This window comes from Leopardus geoffroyi, chromosome B1 (assembly GCF_018350155.1).
Source record: "Leopardus geoffroyi isolate Oge1 chromosome B1, O.geoffroyi_Oge1_pat1.0, whole genome shotgun sequence".
In the NCBI taxonomy this organism is placed as follows: Eukaryota; Metazoa; Chordata; class Mammalia; order Carnivora; family Felidae; genus Leopardus; species Leopardus geoffroyi.
Genome location: NC_059327.1, coordinates 163,416,797 through 163,435,260, shown reverse-complemented (window position 1 = coordinate 163,435,260; position 18,464 = coordinate 163,416,797). Strand labels below are relative to the sequence as shown.

The 18,464-nt window shown below is 43.5% G+C and overlaps 1 protein-coding gene, 1 non-coding gene and 1 pseudogene across 2 annotated transcripts; all 3 read right to left on the bottom strand.

Annotated features, from left to right (window-relative positions):
* Positions 1 to 8,371: 8,371 nt before the first annotated feature.
* LOC123596468 lies at positions 8,372 to 13,004 on the bottom strand (annotated as a pseudogene).
* Positions 13,005 to 14,049: 1,045 nt separating this feature from the next.
* Positions 14,050 to 17,953, bottom strand: ERVMER34-1 (endogenous retrovirus group MER34 member 1, envelope). The gene is made up of 2 exons (XM_045474079.1): positions 17,842 to 17,953; positions 14,050 to 16,997 (listed from the first exon to the last, which is right to left on the bottom strand). The coding sequence occupies exon 2, from the start codon at positions 16,351 to 16,353 to the stop codon at positions 14,842 to 14,844; it is 1,512 nt and encodes a 503-aa protein (XP_045330035.1). The 5' UTR covers positions 16,354 to 16,997; positions 17,842 to 17,953; the 3' UTR covers positions 14,050 to 14,841.
* Positions 17,441 to 17,560, bottom strand: LOC123596636. Its single transcript, XR_006711792.1, has one exon. It is a non-coding gene; the product is annotated as a small nucleolar RNA SNORA26 (small nucleolar RNA).
* Positions 17,954 to 18,464: the final 511 nt, after the last annotated feature.

The following is an 18,464-nucleotide window of genomic DNA, read 5'->3' as shown; positions in this document are numbered from 1 at the left end:
CCTGAGCTGAAATCAAGAGTTGGACCCTGAACTGACTGAGCCACCCAGGTGCCTCCTGTGATGGTTATTTTAATTTGTCTTCAATTTCCAGACTTGAGCATAGCACAAGGCTCTACTGGCAGTCTACATTTCCACTGGGGCAACGAGTATTTATGGAGCACCTACTCTGCGAGGTGCCCTGAGAGAGGCCCTGGAGAGACACTAGGATGAATAATAGATAATAGTTACCACTGAGCATCTATGAGAGCTCTCGCATTTGTTATTTTTTTTTTTAATTTTTTTTTCAACGTTTATTTATTTTTTTGGGGACAGAGAGAGACAGAGCATGAACGGGGGAGGGGCAGAGAGAGAGGGAGACACAGAATTGGAAACAGGCTCCAGGCTCTGAGCCATCAGCCCAGAGCCTGACGCGGGGCTCGAACTCACGGACCGCGAGATCATGACCTGAGCTGAAGTCGGACGCTTAACCGACTGCGCCACCCAGGCGCCCCACGCATTTGTTATTTTTAATGATCATAACAATACTATAAGGTAAATACTGTTACCTCATTTTTCAGGCGATAAAGCTAAGGTTTTGGGAGGTCAAATTTCTGCAGCCAGTAGGTGCTAGAGCTGAGATTTAAGCTTTGAATCCCTAACCTCTCTCCCACCTCTGTGAGACCCTTCAGACTTCAAAGGAGCTTTGTTTCCTCTCAAGGAACACCTTGTCTTGTAAAGGAGACAAACATGATAACCACAACCCACAGGAGAACAGACATTACAAAAGGCAGGGGGATGTACATGTAGTCAACCTGTGGGAAATGAGCCACATTGCCCAGCAACTTGGTCTTGTGAATGTGTCCTGAAATCTCTTCTTCTTCCTGAACTCCTTTTAGAATGATCTGAGAAGTAACATTTCCTCTCCCTGTCTTCATTCTGCAGCCAAGCTATTCTCTGACCCTACGTCTGAGGAAGAGGCATTGCTAATAAATGGTCAGTGCCCTCTTTAGGAGTACAACACTCCAATGATCGCTCAGAACCAGAATCTGTTAGCACCTCCAGAGCAAACCTCTGAGTCAATGTGGAAAAAGGACCCACAAGGATGGGCCCTTAAAGGAGATTCTGCCTCTGAACAGAGTGGCTGGGTCTCTAGTGCTGTCTTGGACCATAAGGATAAGGACCACATCCTAGGTGTGATGGGTTGAATTCTGTCCATCCCCTGCCCCCCCATATTTATATGTTGAAGTCCTAACCTCCAGTATCTTAGAATGTGACCTTATTTGGAATGTGATCTTACAGGGTCATTGCAGATGTAAATTGGTTAAGATGAGGTCGTACTGAAGTATCATCCTAATCTAATATGACTGGTATACTTATATAAAAGGGAAATTTGGACACAGAGACATACACACACAGGGAGAACACTATATGAACATGAAGATGAAGGCAGAGGTGCCTCTACAAACCAAGGAACGCCAAAGGTTTCTAGAGATCCACCGGAAGCTGTGGGAGAGGCCTAGAACAGATTCGTCCTTATAGTCCTCAGAAGAAACTGACCCTGTCAGCCCCTTCATCCTGGGTGTCTGGCCACCAGAACTGTGAGACAATAAATTTCTGTTGTTTAAGCCACCCAGTTTGTGGTACTTTTTTATGACAGCCCTAACAAATAAATACACTAGGGATGGCAAAGAAATGAGGTGGAAGGAATCTGAGCCCCCGAGGTGCTTTAGGGAGCACAATCCCCACCAGCCTTGGTGTCTATAAAGATAATCATCTGCCTTGTTTTAGGTACATACTGGCTGTGTCTTATCTGCATTAAAGCCAATACTAACTGACACTCAGGATAAAGTCCAAACTCCTTATCATGACCTACCAGGCCCATCAAGATTTGGCCCCCTCCTTCTCTCCTGCCTTGCCCCTTCTGACCCCACACATTCAGTCATATAGCACTACTGTCCTCCCAGATCCCCCTCTTAACCTCTTTCCTCTGTGCGTGCTTCCTCCTCTCCTCGTAGTAGCTTTCTCACCCCTTTCTCTCTGCCTGTGTTCTTTCTTATCCTTCTTGGCTTGGCCATCTCTTTACTTAGGTTTCACATCCTCCAGAATTCCTTCCTGGACCTCCCTGGGGTCAGTTTCTGATCTCATGCTCCCAGTGCTTCCTGCTATCACAATGTAGATCCGTTATGTTGTAGACTGTGAACTACTTTTGGAGTTCGGTGCCTGAGGCCCATCATAAATACTCATTAAATTTTGCTCCATGGTGAAGGATCACTAAGAGTTTTCCTCATGCTATCGATGGGAGGATGTGTTCCAAATCTCTAAAAAACAAACTTATGTAGATTTTATTTATTTTTTTTTTGAAGAGCAGACCAACAATAAACTCAAGATGGCTATGAAATGAAGCATCTGGGATTGACCCCTTTTTTTTTTTTTTCCATTTTAGTCATGGTAGCTTGAAACATTTTTTTTTTAGTTATTTAAGTATAGTTGACATACAATGTTGTATTAGTTTGGGGTGCATAACATAGCGGTTCAACAGTTCTATACATTACACGGTGCTCACCATGGCAAGTGTATGCGCCATCTGTCCCCACACAACATTATCACGATATTATTGACTATAATCCCTATGCTGTACTTTTCATCTCTGTGACTTATTTATTTTATAACTGATATTGGCTTTCAGATGACTTGTAAAGCAGTGGGGTCTATAGAACTTATTGTGAGTTTGGAAATGTACTGTCCAATATGGTAGCCACTATCCACGCGGCCAATAAAATCAAATTTCATTCCATTCGAAGTGCAGTTTCTCAATATGGTAGGTTGACTAATGGCTTCCAAACATATCCACATCCTAATCTCCAGAACCTGTGAACTTATGTGGTAAAAGGGACTTTGCAGATGTGGCTAAACTAAAAATCTTGAGATGGAGAAATGATCCTGGCTGATCTGAGTGGACCCTAAACGTAATTACAGGTGTCTTTATAAGAAGGAGACACAGAGTGACTGGACAGCCGAACAGAAGAAAATAGCGCTCCAGCTGAGGCTATGCTGCTGGCTTTGAAGATGGAGGAAGGACTGCAGGGAAGGAAGCTTTGGAAGCTGGAAAAGGCAAAGAAATGGGTTTTTCCCTAGAGACAACAAAAGACGTGTGCCCTGCAGACAGCTTAGTGTTAGCCCGTGAAACTGATTTCAAACTGTAAGACAATAAACATGCATTGTTTTAAGCCCTTGTGTGTGTGGTATTTTCTTACAGCAGTTGTAGGAAATTCATACACACAGTGGCACTAGTCATGTTTCAGGAGCACGCTGCTGGACAGTGCAGTTCTAGAATCCTCTGCTTGGTGAGAAGTATCTATGATAGATCTAGACACCGCATCTTTCAAAATTTAGAAATTCTAAATATTAGTGATTTGCTACTTGTATCCAACATGGGTTTGGGATGCGATTCTTTTGCATAGGAAAACCAAGCCAAGAAAGCTCACGTATCTTCTGTTGAAGCACATCATCACAACTACTGTGAATAAAAGCCTTTCTCTGATATTGTGATCCGTTTCTTTCAGTCGAGACCATTTCTAAATGGCCTCGTTTACCTCATGAAAATTGACGGCAATCAGAGATGCTTCCATTCAATTCATCTTTCTCTTTGGAACACTAAAAGCATTATCAAGTCAGATACAAATGATACCCCTCTTGATAAACGTCTCACTTAATAAAAATGGTGATTTTGATGTCTCGGTTTTGTTTGGTCCATGCGCAGTCCAGGCGGGAGCCTCTGATCTTTGCTTTAAAAGGTCCCACACAATAGGCCACCCAGTGCTGTGCTGCCGGTTTCAGCATCGTGCCTCCACCTGTCTGCACGCGTGGGAAGGTTTTAGGACAGCCAACTGTTCAGAAAGTAAGGGGCAAACTTCTTTGAAAATGGTGTGCGTGGAGGGTGGGGGGGGGGGTGGGGAATGGGGAAGTACCACCAGACAAACTCTATTAAGCCAATTACTAAACCACCTTGAATTATACTCCTTAACATTAACACTCTAAACCTAGCTGGAAAAGGTGGCTCATATCCCACCACTGGCAACTCTTTTTGCTTGAATTATTTTATTGTTGGAATATATACATGACACAAAATTTTACCACTTTTTACCATTTTCAGCGTATCATTCAGTGGCATTAGGAACTTTCACAATGTTGTCCAACCATCATTACTATCTGCTCCCAGAAATTTTTCATCTTCCCAAGCTGAAACTCTGAACCCGTTAAAGAATAACTCCCCATCCACTCTCCTCCCAGCCCCTGGTAATCTCTGTTCTACTTTCCGTCTCTATGAATCTATTCTAGGAACTTCATACAAGTGGAATCCTACGGTACTTGTCCTCTGACTTATTTCACTCAGCATGATGTCTTCCGGGTCCATACATGCGGTAGTATCTAGCAGACTTTTATTCCTTTTTAATGTTGAATAATCTCCCGCAGGATGTACACACCACATTTTCTTCATCCATTCACATCCATCCGTGGTCACTGGGTTGTTTCCATCTTCTCACTATTGTGAATAACACTGCTATGAAAATTGCTGTACACACTGATGTGTTTTAGTAGGAGCCTACAAAACCCCAATAACCAGAAATTGCACAGTGGGAGAAACAGGTTTAAAGTCTCCCCTAAATTTGTGGTTATAAACTTGGCCACCCATTAGAAGCACCTGGGATGTTTTAAAAAATTCCCCATTCTCAGTCGGTTGTGCATCCGACTTCGGCTCAGGTCATGATCTCGCAGTTTGTGAGTTTGAGCCCTGCGTCGGGCTCTGTGCGGACAGCTCGGAGCCTGGAGCCCGCTTCGGATTCTGTGTCTCCCTCTCTCTCTGCCCCTCCCCTGCTTGTGCTCTGTCTCTCTCTGTCTCTCAAAAATGAATAAATGTAAAAAAAAAAAAAAAAATTAAAAAACAAAATTCCCAATGCCCATACTGCACTCCAGACTGATATCAGATTACCTGGAAATGGGACCCAGGAATCAGTATCTTGTGTAAATCTTACCAGTTGATTCTAATGTGCAGCCAAGCTTGAGAACCAGTGCCCTGAACAGTGTATTGGTAAACATAGTTTCACCTCAAGCTCGTTTCCCTTCCCTATAATCTCTAAATCATACTTAGGCTTTCCTAGACCTTCAAATCCAATTTAGCTGAATTAACTTCATTTTTGTATTTTCAAGATCTGCTAAGCCAAAGCACTTCACTTTGTAATTTAAGTGTGAAGGGTGCCTGGCTGGCTCAGTCAGTAGAGCACGCAACTCTTGATCTCAGGGTTATGAGTTCAACCCCCACGTTGGGCGTGGAGCCTACTTTCAATTAATAATTAATTAATTCATTAATTAACAAAATAATTTAAGTCTGAATGGGAGGGAAATCTCAGATCTACCTATCATTATTAAAGGAATGTTTGCTCCTATCGGAGACAAGATGAATATATTCAAATATGTTTTAAAAACACTTACGCAATTTGATCCAATAATGAAACCCTAGACACATCCTCTTTAACTTCAGGACTCAAGGTGTATTCCCACTGACACAATGATTCAATATCGCTTTGGAAATTCCGTGTTAATATAATGAAACATGAAAAGAGAAAAGCACCATTATTCATATGTGATGTAGGTAATATTCCTAGAAAATCCAAAGGAATCAGCTGGAAAATATCCTGGAGATATACAAATAGGTAAATGGCAATAAAAAAAAAAGATAAAAGTCAATAGGATCCTGGTATGACCAGTAAGAGACCAATAAGAGATCTAATCTATAACAGTCACAAAAATATAAAATACTTCAAACAACAAAAGATGTAGTATATATTCGTGTAGTTATAAACCATATTGGGGAGTGCCTCAGAGATTGGCCTGTAAATCAGGCTGCCACCCTAGTGGCTGTAGAAACTGGGAATTTACTTAACCTCTCTGTGATTTAGTTTATCTATCTGTAACATTGAGATAACAATAGTGCCTACCTCACAGAGCCGGGAAAATTACAAGTTGAAAATGTAGAGCGCTTAAAACAGTCCCTGCTACATAGTAAGTATCCTTTCAGTGTTAGCTTTTAACTTTATTACTGGGAGTCTTTTGAAAAAGGAATTGAATAGATGGAGACCTGTAACTTTTTTTTTTGTTTGTTTTTTTTTTTGAGAGAGAGCGAGAGCGGGAACAGGAGCACAAGCAGGGGAGTGGCAGAGAGAGAGGGAGAGGGAGAATCCCAAGCAGGCAGCTTGCTGTCAGCACAGAGCTTGAGGGAGGCAGAATTGTTCCCATGAGCCACGAGATCATGACCTGAGTGGAGATCAAGTCCGACGCTTAACCAACTGAGCTGCCAGGTGCTTCACACAGCATGTTCTTAAATAGAGTGAGTTTACAGGAATAAAGGATGGAGGGAGACAGAAAATAAATAAACATCGGATGACCAGGTATGTAAGAAATAGGTTCTGAAACTTGATGCTAAATATTTTTATGTCTGTTTTCCCTTTTGAATTTATCACTGCATACATGTGTATAAATTATGCAATTTTTATTTTCCTGTAAGCCCAATTGAGTATATAGAGAATGCTAAATATAAAGAGAAAATTTATTTTTTTTATTTTTTTTAAAAATTTATTTATTTATTAAAAAAAATTTTTTTTTAACGTTTATTTATTTTTGAGACAGAGAGAGACAGAGCATGAATGGGGGAGGGTCAGAGAGAGGGAGACACAGAATCTGAAACAGGTTCCAGGCTGTGAGCTGTCAGCACAGAGCCTGATGTGGGGCTCGAACTCACGGACCGCCAGATCATGACCTGAGCCAAAGTTGGCCGCTTAACCGACTGAGCCATCCAGGTGCCCCGAAAATTTATTTTTTAATTCACGTGGATTAGAATATAAAAGAATGCCCAGAGGAGCGGAGGGCTGTTATCAGCTTTTACAACCTATTATGGAGCCATTTCAGAATAGCAGTGGTATAGCAGAAGTCTGCTTCAGTGAAAAAGAATCCAGAAAGAGATGCAACTCCAATTTAAACTTTTTTAAAGTTTATTTATTTATTTATTTACTTACTTATTTTTGTAATATTATTTTTAATGTTTATTTACTTTTGAGAGAGAGAGAGAGAGAGCAAATGGAAGAGGGGCAGAGAGAGAAGGAGACCCAGAATCCGAAGCAGGTTCAAGGCTCTGAGCGCTCAGCACAGAGCCCGACGCTGGGCTCGAACCCATGGACCACGAGATCATGACCTGAGCTGAAGTCGGACGCTTAATGGACTGAGCCACCCGGGTGCCCCATCACAGCTCCAATTTAAAAGAGAAACAGAAAACCTGGTTGTATAAGATTTTTCAAAATCACAAAGGTAAGGAAAACTAATGAATATATTTTGATAACTGATTCAAAATTTGAAAACAAATAGTCTATAGGTAAGAAATTAAATCTAAAAGCTTAAATTTATGGAGAATTCTTAGTAGACAATTTTTGAAACACATCTGTGGAAGAAAAGTCCATTTCTCTCTGCTTTGAAGAACTCAACAGAAAGGGCTGGAATATCTGAATATCTATTACAACTTTAAATATCTATAAAATGGAAAAAGAAAAGCACAATAGCAGAACGGGAGGTTTGAAAATCAAGTTTGACACAAAGTTAATCCCTCACTTCTCTTTATCTCCACTTCTACAATCCTGGCTATAGAATCTCTTACCTTGGCCTCTGAAATAACCCTTCCTCCAGCTGGTGTCTCTGCTGCCTCCTTTCTCGGCAAGACAGGCTGGGTGATCCTTTTAATTTTTTTTATTTTGTTACTTTTTAAATGTCTATTTATTTTTGAGACAGAGGGCATGCACCAGTGGGGGAGAGGCGGAGAGAGAGAGGGAGACAGAGGATCCAAAGCCGGCTCTGCGCCGACAGCAGAGAGCCCGACACGGGGCTCGAACTCACAAACCCTGAGATCATGACCTGAGCTGAAGTCGGGTGCTCAACTGACTAGGCCACCCAGGTGCCCCCTGAGTGATCCTTTTTAAAGGATCATTGCTTTTCTGAAGCACTTAAATAAGAGTCACAACCCCTAGTCAGGCTGACACAGCACATGACCACTCTACCGTCTCCTACCTAGTTTCAGTGGCTGAACTGTCCCACTTGAATCCTTTATACCAGCTGTTTCCTCTGCCTGGAATACTCTTCCTGGCCCCCATCTCCATAAGGCTGGATCCTTTTTGTCCTCTGGACCTCAGCTTAAATTTTTCTTCCTCCACAAAACCTTATCTGAGACCCCAGCTTAAAGTAATAATGAAACTAACATTTATAAATTATTCTTCTATATGTCAGGCATTTTCTGACACTTTGTCTGCAAAGCTCATACTATCTCACAAAAACCCAGTGAGATAGTTTATTATTTGTCAAAAACAGCATTTATTATTACTTATTTATAATAGCCTCTTATGCTTTTATGCTTTCTTGCCAGATGCCTTCGGAACAGGTGCTTTCTGACCCTTCAGAGCCTTTAGAGGCACTGCCTTCTGGCCTGCAGTGTTCAGGGCAGGAACATTCTAGGCTGGAACCTTCTTGCCCACAGCAGCCATCTTTTTTGCTGGCACCCTTGCAGCAGCTGCTGAAGCCGCACCCTTAGCAGCAACTGCTTTTTTGGGGAGAAGCTTTCAGGAGAGTTGCTTTTTGTAGCTTCCTAACTTCAAGCTTGGTTATTCTGTTCCTCATTTTCTTTGCCTTCATGACTTTGTAATGATCAGAATCTGTCATCTTGGCTTTCCTTTCTCTGGTTTCAATTTTCTTGGCCCATCTCGTGGCTGCCCCTGTTTGATATCTGCCTTCTGCCAGCCTTGTCAGACATACTTCTGGCAGGCACTGTGAGGGAACTTGACGACAGAGTCAGTGAGTGGCATGCACTTGAAAGGCACAGCCTGTCTCCTCCCCTGACACAAAGGTCCATCAGCCAAAGCCCTGTTCTGGTCAATAACATCTACGATCATGAACAGCTTCCCAGCGTGAGGCCCAAGGGAGACGTAGGCCAACCTGGCCAATCTCCATGAAATGCTGTGCTGGCGGCATTTGGCGAGAAGCTGGATTTTATTTTTATTATCATTCCCATCTTATAGTAAGGAAACTGAATCCCCAGCAAAGGTATGCAAAGATCCCGATATAACTGAAAGACTAGCTTGTTGCAGATTTCACTTAATTGCTCTGCTGGGTATAAGGTAGCCTGCCAACTACTCATAATCACATCACTCTGTTTTTATTTTTACTTTTTTGAAGTGTGATTTGTTTGTTTGTTTTTCTTCTCTTGATCGAATGTGAGCCTTAATTCTGTTCTGTTCACTGCCGTGTGTTCTGGACCTAAAACAATGGCTAGCACATACTCAACTACCGTTTGTTGAATGAATGGATGAGTAAATAAGCAGATAATTAGGAAATTGCTGAACTTGATGAAGAAAACATACAGGATTACGAAAGGACAAAAGGATCGTTTTAAAATTCTCGTTCAAACGTTTACTCTGAAAAAAAAAAAGCCCACCTTTTTACTCTGAATTATAGATTCACAGAAAGTTGCAAAAATATTCACCCACATTCCCCCAGTAGCAAAACTATAATATCAAAACCAGGAAATTAACATTGGGGGGCGCCTGGGTGGCTCGGTCTGTTGAGTGTCTGACTTCTGCTCAGGTCATGATCTCACAGCTCGTGTGTTGGAGCCCCAAGTCAGACTCTGTGCTGACAGCTCAGAGCCTGGAGCCTGCCTCAGGTTCTGTGTCTCCCTTTCTCTCTGCCTCTCCCCCACTTGTGGCTCGCATGCTCACTCTCTTAAAAATAAATATTAAAAAAAATTTAGAAAAAAGAAAATTAACATTGGTATATGCATGACAGTGTTCCATGGTTTTGTGTGTTTTGTCATGTGTAGATTCATGTAACCACCGTCACAAGCAAGACACGGAATTATGTCACCACAAGGATCTCCTTCAAAAATAGATTATTTTGAAAATATAATAATATTTGGAAAAATTTGGAAATTTTGGAAAATGGAGAAAATCATCCACATTTTCCTTAACAATTATTATTATTATTTTTTTATTGTTTATTATTTTTGAGGGAGAGAGAGACAGAGAGCAAGCAGGGAAGGGGCAGAGAGAGAGGGAGACACAGAATCGGGAGCAGGCTCCAGGCTCTGAGCACTCAGGACAGAGCCTGACGCGGGGCTCGAACTCACAGACCGCAAGATCATGACCTGAGCTGTGGTCAGCTGCCCAACTGACTGAGCCACCCAGGTGCCCCAACAATTATTTTTATTATACATGTTTTCCCACAGTTGTTATTACTTTGTGCTATAATTTTTTCTAATACTCAATGGACATCCTCTTAATCTTTGATTTCTGCAGATCTCTTGGTTTGAAAGTTACATTCTACAAAATTGTTGCAAGGTAATAATGCAACTGTTCCTCCTGAAATATTCCTTTGCAGGAGTGCTGGTTAAGACTGCTACATTTAAATACTTTATCTTCTATAAAGTCACAATGTAATCATCACAGTAAAAAGTATTTGTTCCCCAGTCTTCCATCTGTGTAACACAGAATTGAGTGAGGAACTGACTTCATTTCCTTTAAGTAATTTAAGTGGTTTTCTTGATCACTTTCATTTTGTACTTAGAATATCTAGATCCCAATGATGGATCAACTTTTAAAGAGGTTATCTATATACCTATTCATTTATGATATATATATGTATGTGTGTGTATATACCTGTTCATATATGATAAAATAGTTCATTGTTTCCGGAAAAAAAAAAATAGACTGATGTGAAAAGCTGGGGTTCAGGAGTGAGTGGTCAAGAAAGAATTCTTGAGACATCTTTGGTGCAAAAAGTTGGTCTTCCTAAAGGGGACAGGAAGAGCTGCACTGGGGATGTGAGGAGTGGCTGATTATACACTTTTAAGTTAGGAGGGGGTTAGGGATAGCATAAGTCTCTAAGGAATTTGGAAGCAAGGTTTCCAGGACCTTGAGGGGCTGGGTGTTGTTGGGAAAAGATAATTTATTACTGTAGCAAAACCTTAGTCATGAGACCCTTCAGATGTGTATCAGTGGGCCATATACATATACATGTACATGGAGGATGATTGCTAACATATATCTTGGTGGGGTGGATAGAGTTAAAGGAAGTTTCTAAAGGGATTTTTTTTTTTTTTTTTTTACATGATCCTGGAGGTTGGGCTAATGTCAAGCTAAAGTTGCCTTTTTCCTCCAGCAAAGTATTAACATCGAGGCAGCTTAGCTCCTTGAGGAAGGTCACTCTGCCTGTCCCAAGTACTTGTCAATGGGCTGCAAGTTATAAGGAAGTTTAATTTTTTCTATATTTCTTTTGCCTTTGTTCTCCACATCACAGAGGAGTTGAAGAAATCAGTATGAACTAATTTATTTTACTATGTCTAGACATAGAAATATAGGTACCAACGCATATACATGGATTCATGGACACAGATTTCTAGCTTTGTCCATCAAGGGTGGGCACCCTAATAGCAGTGGCAATGAGCATACCTCGTACCCTGCTTTTGGTTTCTCAAGAACATTATAGGAAAAGGAACCATAGTTCCTTGGAATATGATGGGTCCTGAGGCTGGGCAGGAAAACCGTAAGGTGAGGCTGGAGCATCTTGATGCTCCAGGAAGGAAGTGTGAAACATAAAACAAAACAAAGGACAGGAGTATGTCAAAAGGATGCGGGAGCCAACTTGAAAGAGCTCTCAGAGGGCATAGCTGGGACAATTTGAGCAATAGTAAAAATGACAGTCCTGCATTACAACCAAAGAACAATGTATATATCCAAGAGTCCATACTGATAAAAATGACTGAAATAAATCTTACTGGCAGTAGAATTTCAACTAATAAACAGAGAAGTAGAAAACCACCACGTAAAGGCCACAGTGATAATTGCAGTGGCATGATCTACTGTTAATGCTACAATTTTGACAGTTCAACTTTAAAAAGAAACAGGGCATTTGCACAATACTTCAATTTTGATGTTTTCAATTCAGGCTACCAAAACTTCTAAAATGGTATCAATTTGCAAACAAAACACTTAAGAGCAAGGTCTTTTGGAGAGCCACCTTAGTCCTATTTGTAGATTTAAGACATTGAAATCATTCACCAGTGTAACAATCATTTGGAGGATTAGTGTTAATACTAAAATAATTGATTACAATGGCTCTTGATTTGTGGCATCTTTGAGTCTCAGTAAATGTTGATAAATAATTCAGTGAATTGCTAAAACATCCGGTGAGCCTTTTGAGTTGGCTAATAAATAATGAACTCTTGGGGCGCCTGGGTGGCTCAGTCGGTTAAGGGGCCGACTTCGGCTCAGGTCATGATCTCGCGGTCTGTAGGTTCGAGCCCTGTGTCGGGCTCTGTGCTGACAGCTCAGAGCCTGGAGCCTGTTTCAGGTTCTGTGTCTTCTCTTCCTCTGACCCTCCCCTGTTCATGCTCTTTCTCTCTCTGTCTCAAAAATAAATAAATGTTAAAAAAAAAAAAATAAAAAAAAAATAATGAACTCTTTTCCCAACCAATGTATTGTGTTCGGCTGAATAATGGATATTTTCCCTGTAAGTTTCACATATCAAAAATGTCTTTGGGTCCATCATTAGTAAACTTGAAACTATTTTCTAGGACTGTCCATCCCCTACAAACTTTAAATATGGAAGCAGGAAAGCCTATCTTCTAACCCAATAATGTGGGGCTTAACACATCTCAGAACCATTCATGCTATTTGATAAGACTATCTTTCCAACAGACATTTTCTACCATGCCAGTGACCGCACTCTCCTTTCACTTAGTCATTGGCATTGTGGAATAAGCGTTCAATAAATACATTTGCATGTACCTATGAGGTTTCGGATGTACCTGACTACTTGAAGGGAACAAAGCAAGCCAGAACAAGAACTCCAACTTTTATAATCAACTTTATTCAAAAGTTTTCAAATTTACACCTGACAAAAGTCAATGCAAAAGTTCCAATCTGCCAGAGACGCATATTGGCTAGAGGTGAACTCAATCTTACATTTAGTTAAGCAATGCCCATGGTCAACTGTGAGGGCTTTGCATGCATTCTTTCATCTCACCACAACCCTCTTCACTGTGATTCCACAAATACACCTGTCTTTGTGAAGCTTACATTCTGGCAGGGAGCAGACAGCAGGCACACAAGCAAACAAATAATCTAGCTTTGTCTTAAACCTCTTTAACACTATGAACACTGAATCCAAGGGCCAGTGGCTATCAACCTTCTATTATGAAATTAGTAACAGACTCATTTTTATGGCCAAAAAAGGTACGTAAGCAGTACTGGCCCTACCCACCCTTACTGTTAAATTCCATTTTACAGAAGAAAATTGAGGTTACTATGAATCTAGATTTCTTTTCCCCATATTTCCCCTTGACGGCTTAACACTTGTGCCACTCTAACATAGCACCCTGCATCCGTCATCTGCCTTATGATCCACATACCACACCGGATGCTGAGCCCTGCATGCTTATCTTCCAGTGGCTTCTCTCGTTTCAATGCCAACAGTTCAGCCACATTTTGCTTAACACACACAGGGAAGGAACTGCTATTACGCTCTGTCTCACTGGACTAGGCTGTTTCTTCAATCTTTTGACAACACGACTATGAACAATAAACCCACTTCTAAGATGTACCCAGAATTACTGGGTTTATGTTGCATAACTTGTAAGAATTATTTTCTGTCTATGAAAAAGCTGTCAATTTGCTAAAGTGTTCATCAGTTTGTTTATATTCAACTTTTTAAAAAGGGGGTGAGACTCTCACTGCCCATGCCTCTTTTTTTTTTTTTTAATTTTTTTAATGTTTATTTATTATTGAGAGACAGAGAGACATAGAGCATGAGCAGGCGAGGGACCGAAGAGATGGAGAGACACAGAATCTGAAGCAGGCTCCAGGCTCTGAGCTGTCAGCACAGAGCCCGACGTGGGGCTCGAACCCACAAACTGTGAGATCATGACCTGAGCCGAAGTCGGACGCTTAACCGACTGAGCCACCCAGGCGCCCCTGCCCATGCCTCTTATACGTAATCACCTTCATTAGCTTCTGACTTATCCTTTCTGAGTGGTCTATTTGCAAAACTGAGTAAATCTACATGTATACACATGTATGCTTTATTTCCTCTGCTTTATGAACGGCAGTGCACCAGATACCCTGTTGTGCACCTTGCTCTTGTTTTTAGTAATAATGTAATCTTTAACATGTCATCTACCCTTGGAGTTTATTCACCTACAAACTGGAGAGGATTCTATAGAAAAATGTAAGGACCTCACCACAGGACTGGGCAGATGACGCGTTCAATACAGTAAATGCTGCCCCGTCTCTACAATCCTAGCCCCTGCCTCTGCCCATGGGAAATCAGACGGCTACCATTCACCCCAGACAAACCTCCCCTTTAGACTGGAGATTAAACGTACACGGGCAACCAGGAGAGCACATCAAATCCTCCCAGCTATTAAATGGTTTACAGCTTCCTCCTGAAGGGAAAGTCTTCAGTTATTAAACACACAGGTTCAAATGGTTGAGGGCCTACAAATTAACAGATTGATAGGAGCAACATTTATCATATATGTATGTGGAAGCATGTAAAGGGCCGCCACTGGACAGCCAGGGATAAGGTTTTATATACCAGCTTAATGGGATGGGGAGTGGGTATTAAGGCTTCAGTGGAAAGTATGGAAGGTGCAGTTAGGACTTATTTACACAATTCTTCGGATGCCCAGATACCAAGTCAGGCTCCTCCCTTACAAAAGGCTCCCTGGAGAGAGGGTTAGGACAGCTGAATTCTCAGAAAGGCCTGCTTTACTCATCAAAGAGCAGTCTGAAGTAGGCCTCTTTCTGCAGCTGCTGTTTGTTCAGATGCTGTCAGTGCAAAGGAGTCTTTATGCCCTTCCGGTTGGGCTGGTCCCCTGGTTTCCTTGTTTGAAACCTCACATGAAGTTCCACAGGCAAGGAGCCCCGTGTAGTGCTGTGAAGAGGACACTTGGGCAGGACCTCGGGAGGTGAGAGATCTGCAAACGGCAACACAGATGAGAACAATGATGAAGCCGAGCGGAACAAATCCAAACATGTGGCCCCAATGTCCACTGAACCAGTCTCTCACTCCTGAGACGAGGTCAGTCCAATTCAAGGCTAATTCCGTCATTCGACGTCGACTGTCGATCCGTTCCTTCACACTGTTCAAAAGAAACCTCACTTCTTTTGACTTGTTTACATAGAGGCAGCACTGGGTGCCAACGATCGTACACGTTCTTCCTTGTTGAGCAGCCGATACATCCAGATGGTGATTTTGGAGTGCAGAGAGTAAGCTGCTAACTCTTGACTGGCGCGCCTCCGAGGTCTGCACCGTGGCAGCCAATCCCTGTTCGGTGGCTTTGGAAATGTTTAGAATTGCTTCTTCTAGATCAGAAGTTCCCAATCTTGAAAAAGGGGCCCTTAACGAATTGGGGTTGTGATACACGGGTGGATGGTCTATGACGTCTCGTTGGGTACGTCTGTGTGGTGCTACTTTATGTATTAAGGAGCCCACATCTGTAATTTGGCTCCCATTGAAAGCGGGATACTGGCTGACGGAAGGTGCCAGGTATCCGAGTCCACATCGCCCTGACCAGTTAGGTGGGAACTCCTTATATACTTTATTACCACATAAGATAAAAAGACCAGAGTTGTTCACGGACAAGGTCAGAGTGGAACGTGTGACCCACCAGGCTGGCATCGGGTGTCCACCATGACCTTTGTCATTAGTTATGTTGGCATCTGCACATCTCCATTTACCATGTGCCTCTGTCAGCCTATAAGAACAAAACAAGTTGCGAAATATCTGGTATAGAAGACCTGTGGTTTGATTCTGGCAGCTATAGAGATAGGTGTCATTACCTAACCAGGTCATTCCAGAATTTTGGTCCACCCATATGTAGTCTTGGGTATTGGGCAGACCGACTAGGGGAAAAGGTGAGCTGTTCCAGGTCCCAGTCGTGTGGCCTGCAAACCAGGAATATTGTCCAGTGACTAGGCAAACATTTGCATCATAATAATCAGTCTTGGACTCATTTGCAACATCTATAGAAGGTCTGAAGGTGCCATCTGTGGAATCAAACCATACTGTTTGATTACAGTATTGTTTTGGTACGTCACCTAGGAAGGGTCCAGTGCCATTTTTGTTTTCAATGCAAACAGAAAAATTTCCCTCCAAAAGTCTCACCTGAGTTAATGATAGACCTTGAGCTTCCGCAGAAGTTTCCCAATGCCAAAGTACTCTACCATAGGAGGACGTAGAGTGATTGTGTCCTCTTGTTTGTGGATGCCATTCCCTTTTATGCATCCACTGTCCAGAATGGGTCCACCAGGCGCTTGCATGGGCAGGAACAAAAACTAATTCAGGTTCTTGTGCGTTATCTAGGTGTTGACATAACCAGCAGTCAGATAAATTAGCTAAGGTGGCCAGGGTTTGGAAGAGGGGTGGGAGTGGGTACTGGGATCGTGCTAGAATTGTTGAAAAAAGCAGGAACAGTTAGCTGAAGCAAGACACAGTTTGAAAGGGAGCCCATAGTGGAGGGAGAGAGGGAGACAAGATTAAGACAAGCAAGCTCCACCCAATCTTTCTATAAATAAAAGAGGTTTGTTTTTGTTTTTAATTTCTAGGTCAGAGAACTTCCCAAGTCCGGGAGAGAGGCTTCAAGGGAAGATAAATGAAGACAACGTTCTTGATTCAAGATCTTGAACAAAGCTGCCTACTTCATGGTGTCATCTGCTTCTGGAGCCTGGGAATCCTCAACCTGAGGTCACTTGTATGGATGGCCTTCTCACTATCATGTAGGTGTTGATCTGGATCTTGCTTGGTGTGTCTCATGTGAATCCAGGAAGATTTTTATTTCGAGGGCAGTGTTAGCAGTCCTTCTAAGGCCTCTTCCCAGTGAGGTCATAATGCATATTTTCTTCTAAAAACTTTGATGGATGCTCCAACCCCTGGTAGAAAGGTATGGCAAGGCTATTTAGTAAGTGAAGATCATGTGTTTTTCACCTGTTGATGATATGCTCCAATAGTTCTCTCTACATAACTGTCTAAGTACTGTTCGCTCAAGGGCCCATAATGCTCACCCAAACAAGGAATGGAAGCAGCCCTGGGGTGACCAAAAATGGGTCAATTTCAAGTATTCTGGACCTGTTGTTTCTACCCAGTGAGGTGTGGCTTCCAGAGGCTTTATGACCTTTGTGAGCCAGTGTCTTCAGATGTTCTCAATTTACAGTCTCATTCTCATAGGCTGTTCCTGCCTTCAGTGACAAATACCAACACTTGAACTGAATGTACCATCAATGTTAAGGTTAAGTTTGAATCCACCATTTGTGCTCTGAGATGTGTTAAAATATCACAAGGGTGCTTGAACCGAAAGAAAAATTTCCTCTGGTTCCGCTGTGACTCCAGACAGGATCCAGAGAGGAGTTTTAGTCTCATCCCTGGGTTTTATGGAGACTTACTTTACCCTTCTGTGTTAGCCTCTTAAGGCACTGCGTCAACCTTAAAAGGGCACAGGAAAGGGCGCGTCTGGGGTTTTACAGGCTTCTCTACGACCCCTGCTCTCCTCTCCCGACAACACCCCCTGAACTTCAGTGGTTTCTGGGGCCAAGTCCGAACACCCACCGGAAGCAGTTGTCCTGCAGGGGGTGGGGGAGCCGGGAACTTACATGCCCTCTATCCGGAGGGGCAGCCAATTGGGGGGCCTTGGAACCAAGCACGTGGGAACCCCCGGTCGCCATTGGCCACGTGCTCCGGGCCGAGCGCCTCGCTTTTCCCTCCAGGGCCGGGACATACCTGCGCCTGGAAGTCAGGCCGCTGCAGCCCCGCACACGTCGGAGACCGACTCCGCAGGCTCCAGGTCGGGCTCCCACAGCCGCAGGCGGGCCGGGCCCCGAACCCTCCGCAAAGCGGCCGCAGCCGCGCCCTGGGGGAGCAAAGCGCAAGATGGTTAGGGCGCCCGGGCCTGCCCGCGGGGAAGCCTCCCGGCGGCTCCGCGCGGCGTCTATGCCTCGCGTGGCCCCGGGACGGGCTGGACGGCCCGCCCCCTGGGCCGCCGAGGGCTGCTCTACCCCTCCGTTCTGGCCGCCGGGAGCAGCGGAGCTCCGGGCGGGCAAAGCTCGAGGGGACGCGCGGCGAGCGCAGCCCCACCCGGGCCCGGAGGCCGGGCGTTCTCCCCCCAGCAAGGGACCTGAGAATCGAGCCCCACTCACCGCCGCACTGCGTGAGACACAAAAGCCCGCGAACACCAGAGACCCAGCCAGAGGCCCGGGCTAGAAAGTAGGCAGCCAATCCCCGGGAAGGGGGCGGGGAAAGGACGAGGCGGTGGGGGAGAGCAGCCAATCCTAGGGAGGCCTGGGGCGGGGTGGCAGGGAGAGCAGCCAATCCTCGAGAGGGCGGGGGCGGAAAGGGGCGGGCCC